General features: G+C 40.3%; 1 protein-coding gene across 1 annotated transcript; it reads left to right on the forward strand.

The window, feature by feature from the left end:
- The first annotated feature begins 1852 nt into the window (after nt 1-1852).
- slc6a4b (solute carrier family 6 member 4b) lies at nt 1853-5791 on the forward strand. Its single transcript, XM_072433720.1, has 13 exons — nt 1853-2073; nt 2488-2622; nt 2767-2986; nt 3099-3237; nt 3304-3438; nt 3948-4051; nt 4140-4267; nt 4332-4444; nt 4524-4655; nt 4724-4823; nt 4922-5022; nt 5191-5358; nt 5426-5791. Exons 1-13 carry the CDS (start codon nt 1875-1877, stop codon nt 5504-5506), a joined length of 1755 nt encoding a protein of 584 aa, XP_072289821.1. The 5' UTR covers nt 1853-1874; the 3' UTR covers nt 5507-5791.

Below are 5791 nucleotides of genomic sequence, written 5' to 3' on the forward strand. Positions count from 1 at the left end.
GCGCTGCTGTGGCTCTGGCTCCGCCTCCACACATACATTTAAAGACACACCTCTGCGTTACAGCGACGTGTAGGCGCGTGTAGGCCGGTCCAAGAGCGTGACTATGGGGACAAGTCATACTGGGCAAGGCCAAATGAGCTATTGGTACATCTACATGCCGTCCACATTCAGTGGCATGTGCGTGCAGAACATCCAAGTAAAACTGTAAAATGGTGATGACTGGACATTTTACTTTCCCTGTTAAATGCAGTTTGATTTACAGTAGGTATAGAAAAATGCTACACGATGAAATATTTGTTACCAAGATTGCATTATTATGAGTTTTTATGGTATAAAGTAAAAGTGAAAAATGCTGAAACATATGTAGCTACAAAGTTCGTCCTGAAGATGGCAATGTAAGTCAAATATAAAAGGGCCTATCATTTTGCTATGTCCGATCAAAGGGAATATGGTAGGCCCCAATGTTTTCTGGAATATGGCTCCTAATGCCTGCTGGTCTTGTACCAGTTGAAGGCCAGAGCTGTCAGGTAGATCAGGTGGTGAAAGGAGTTGAACCAACCGATATGACAGACTGAAGTCAATCATCTCCACCGGTCTCAGCACACATTCAAAGTCCCTTCGGACAAACCCACAACAGATCTCACTCTGTATGGTCAAAGAAAGGCTTAATAGCCTATTTCTAACTACAATCATATAAATTGTAACTTACATTTCAGCATTTACTCCTGTGACCCCAATAGGCAAATTGTTTTTAATGGGCTCCGCTGACACAGCACATCAAACGTCATTATAAGCATATACTTCATCTCAGTGAAGTGAGGCCCACAGGTCTTTATGTGATTGGAGTCGACAGGCTCCACACTGTGATTGAAGCGGCTGTCAGTCTGATGTGCTTCTGCCCATATGTGCCAATGAACACTGACAGGAGTGTATGTTGGAAAAGGCTGGAGCCATGATTTGCGTTCATGTTTGTTTTGGCCCTCAGGGGCCCCACTCACCTTGGCTGAGCAATCAGACTTGCTGACTGTTTACTTCTTCTGGGCAGCAGCAACAAGATGAAACTGATGTAACTTACAAACATCTGAATGGGACCTCTACACTGAGGACATGAGACTTCTAAACCACATCCCCAATGACTATAAGCTATTGAGTGGTGTCGTGTAGGACGTATGATTGACTTGATAAACGTTATGTTAAAATAGAAAATAATGGTAAGCAAAAATATATAATCTACTCTCTATATAAGTCTTTGGACATGTTTTTCCAGTAATTTCTCTCGTGGTCTATGTGGAACTCAGTTGAAATGAAAAACATTTGTGAATCATCTCGATTTTCCCCCAATAACTTAAGTGAGTGCGTGAGCGCCTCCAGCCTCATCTGTGTCTGTCTTATATTGTTTCTCATGAAGATTCACGGTGCCCTCGAGCTCACAGGTCTGTGCGCTGTGTCGCTGCCGCCAGGGGTCAAACAAAGCAAGTTCACCGTGGCGTGTGTGATCTAGCCTACACTTTATGTGTAGCCTTCCGCTGTATTACTCTATAAAGCTTTTGGCCTGATATTGAATTACAACTGGCATTATATTGATGCTAATTAAAAAATGTCTCTTACGCAGTGCAGTCAACGGCAAATTAAAGGATCGCGTGACCTGCAAATACTGGGTACTTTTTTGTGATCATAATAATAATAATAATAATAATAACAACTGATGGTCGATAAAATTTTGCTTTTATTTGGTTTCACTACAGTAAAGAAAAAAGTGGTGCTGAACAAGTGAGTTCAAACAGGTTTCTATCAGCCCCTCCCACTGGGCCTGTCTCCGTTATAGAAGACCTCCGCTCCGTGAAGCTGGTCCTCTCTCTGACTTTTCCACGCTCATGGCTGGCAGTATGACCCAGCATGGGTCTTCTCACCCTGGATACAGCCCCCACAGTGCCCCAGTGCCAGTGCCCACCCAAACCGATTCTAGAGACAAATGGAGCAAAAAGATGGATTTTCTTTTATCTGTTATTGGCTTTGCTGTGGACTTAGGCAACGTTTGGCGCTTCCCTTATATTTGTTATCAAAACGGCGGAGGTAAGTACCTACAAGCAATCTGTAAAAATATAACTTGATCTAACTTAAAACTTTGAGAAAAGTATTTGGACCCGAGGTCTTTTGTGGTTGGAACTGTCCGTGGTGCTGAAGTCGAGAAGCTTTTTACCATTATAAACGTTTTCCCCACTTTACTGGGACATGTAGCCAATCTAATTTGGCTATTTTTATTTTAAGATGTGATAAATGACGTAATTATAATAATTCCCTTCCTATGAATAGTTGTATTGAGCAAAATATAAATATCCAAAATATTGCTTTTTGGAGTTTGATCAGGCATAAAAAAAGCAATTTTTTAGATGAATATCAAAATCAAAATGTCTTGAATTCAAGCCATTTCTCAACCCACTACATTTAGTAATAATTTGGTGTTTTTCTTGTGCTCCTCCTGGGCAGGAGCTTTCCTGATCCCCTACATCCTCATGGCCATCTTTGGAGGTGTGCCCCTCTTTTACATGGAGTTGGCTCTGGGGCAGTTTCACAGAACTGGAGCTATATCCATCTGGAAACACATCTGTCCCATTTTCAAAGGTACAACTGTGGTTAAAAACAATCACACATGTATTTGTGTAAATCAAATGCATGTGTGCACTGTGTGAAAACTGTCTCTGGCCTTTGAGACTCACTAAGGGATCAATTTTGAACTAATCTAAAGATGCGATCTCTGTGTTTCAGGTATTGGTTATGCCATATGTATCATTGCCCTGTATGTGTCCTTCTACTACAACACTATTATCGCTTGGGCCCTCTTCTATTTCTACTCCTCTTTTTCCTCAATACTGCCATGGACAAATTGTGACAATGTGTGGAATACCCCTAACTGCACAAACTATTTTGGCCTGAACAATGTCACCTGGACAAACTTTTCCCGATCTCCTGCGGAGGAATTTTACACGTAAGTGTATGTGAATGTGACTAAGAGTGTATGTGAACGTGACTAAGAGTTATCATCAGTTTTGTATAACACCTTTCTGTTATGATAAAGTGAATATTCCTGACTCAAACAGGAGGAATGTTCTGGAGATCCACAAGTCTTCGGGCCTCACAAATGTTGGCGGTGTTCGCTGGCAGCTGATGCTCTGTCTGTTTCTTATTTTTACAATTGTGTACTTCAGCCTGTGGAAAGGAGTGAAAACATCAGGGAAGGTAAGTCAGCTCTATTTGTCTCATTAAAACATGTAGATTTTTGTTATCTCCTGTCTGACTACCCAGGTGGTGTGGGTGACTGCCACCTTGCCCTACATTGTGCTCTTCATTCTGTTGATCCGCGGGGCCACTCTGCCTGGAGCCTGGAGAGGTGTAGTCTTCTACCTCAAGCCCCAGTGGAATAAACTGCTTGAGACCAGTGTAAGTTAGACAAACACAATATTACTTATACTACTACATTTGTAATGTCCCTGTATCCTTGTTTCCAACACAACCAGGCTTAGAGGCTATGTGTGAGTAAGTGCTTTGCTTGGATGGGAATATGGATGAGTTGAAATGAGATGCATAAATAAGCCACAGAGGTGAATAATAAGATGCATAATTACTTTAGATTTTCTGACCATTAACAAAGGCCTCCCTTTTTGTGGCCCTCACCAGCATCCAGCACTCTTTCTTCTCTTGTAATGCCGAATGTGTGCAGCTCTTCAGATCTCCATGCGGACAGCTGTGTGGAAACTACTCGGTTTCTGTACACTGGCCAGTACAGCCTAACAAATAGTGCTAAAAATATTGATGTAAAATACTGGCTTAACATCAGCGTTTTGGTTACCTTTGTACAAATCTGAAATTATTTCACAAATGTCATTTCTGTGAGTATCAAATTTAGCAAAAATCAAACAAATATATATATATATATATTTTTTTTATAGGTGTGGGTGGATGCTGCCGCTCAGATATTTTTCTCTTTGGGGCCTGGCTTTGGGGTGCTTCTGGCTCTATCCAGTTACAATCCTTTTACAAACAACTGCTATAGGTAAGACCTGAGTCTCCAAATACAATTACTGTTGATATAATAAAGATGCATTTCTTAATCTATTTTGTTAATCTATTTTCTGCACAAGAGATGCCATTGTGACCAGCTTAGTGAACTGTTTCACAAGCTTTGTGTCAGGTTTTGTCATCTTTACTGTTTTGGGCTACATGGCAGAGATGAGAAAAGTAGAGGTGGAAGAGGTGGCCAAAGATAAAGGTAAGTTAATTCCAAAATAATGATTATCTAAAATCTGTTGATACGTTCATGTTCTACCTACTAGGGCCAAGTTTGCTGTTTATCACTTATCCCGAAGCCATTGCCAACATGATGGGATCAACATTTTTTTCAATCATCTTTTTTGTGATGATGATTACATTGGGTCTTGACAGTACAGTACGTACATTTTGACCAAAGGCACATAATATATGTGTCTGTTAATACATTAAACAAATCAATTTTGTATTTGTGTCAGTTTGGTGGACTAGAGGCTATCATTACAGCTGTCTTAGATGAATATCCAGAACATTTCTCTCACAGACGGGAGTTATTTGTGCTGGGATTAGTAATTGTCTGTTTTATGGGGTCCCTTAGTACACTTACTCATGTAAGTACATGACATTATTGACCAACAACATTTTGACCCAATGATTTACAGAAAAACATTCTATGCAGGGTGGTGCATACGTGGTTAAACTGCTGGAGGAATTTGGAGTTGGTTGTTCAATTATTGCAATTGGTTTTCTGGAAGCTATTGCAGTTTCATGGTTTTATGGTAAGATATCACCTATAAATATCAGTTGTTATTAACCTTTTAGTATGAAGTGCTGGGCAAGCTTATATACAGACACTAATTCATCATCTATTTTGCAGGTATTCAAAGATTTAGCAATGATGTCCAGGCTATGTTGGGCACAGCTCCAGGTTTATTTTGGAAGGTTTGCTGGGTGGCCATCAGTCCAGCATTTCTAGCAGTAAGAACATGGCAACACATGAATTTGTATTTGATAACAACTGTATAGTAAATTCAACCCTAAAATCAAAACAGTCAAAACTAGGCATATTACCTGTGAAGTTTAGATCATGGGTGCACTCTCATGTTCACAGATGCAATCACTGCCTGTTTCTCTTTCTTTACCCAGTACATTATAGTGAGTTCTCTGCTAAAACCTCCATCCCTCACTCTTTTCGACTACGTGTATCCGGACTGGAGCATCACAGTGGGCTACACTATTGGGCTTTCTTCTTTTATATGGGTGCCAGTGTACATGGTCTACAAGCTTGTATGGACCCCTGGGTCACTCAAACAGGTCAGTAACACTGTGATTATGATGAGTGCTACTTTATATTGAATTATGAACTGGTTATAATTTACAGAGACTTGCTGTGTGTCTGAGACCAGAGCGGACAATCCCAGACATTCACGCCGACAACCTGCACATGGTTACTGTGCCATAGCAATTCACTTGAGCACACAGCAATCTGATGCTTTGTATTTGTTTATTTATAAGTAGAACTAATCTCAGTTCATTATGGCTTGCATCATGGGTGTTTTTACGTTCTTTCTTGATGGCACTGAGCACTTGGAGTTACTAGAAAGCTAATTGCTGGTAAGCTCACCTAATTCTGTAACATAAGCTTTACATGACAAAGTTGTGATCAAGTAAACCATACAAGAAATATATTTTTACCATACTGTGCTGGGAAGCCCTAAATATGAAATCAATATAGAAATTATTTATC

This window comes from Eucyclogobius newberryi, unplaced genomic scaffold, assembly GCF_026437365.1.
Source record: "Eucyclogobius newberryi isolate DKJ021-1_F unplaced genomic scaffold, fEucNew1.0.hap1 SCAF_6, whole genome shotgun sequence".
NCBI lineage: Eukaryota > Metazoa > Chordata > Actinopteri > Gobiiformes > Gobiidae > Eucyclogobius > Eucyclogobius newberryi.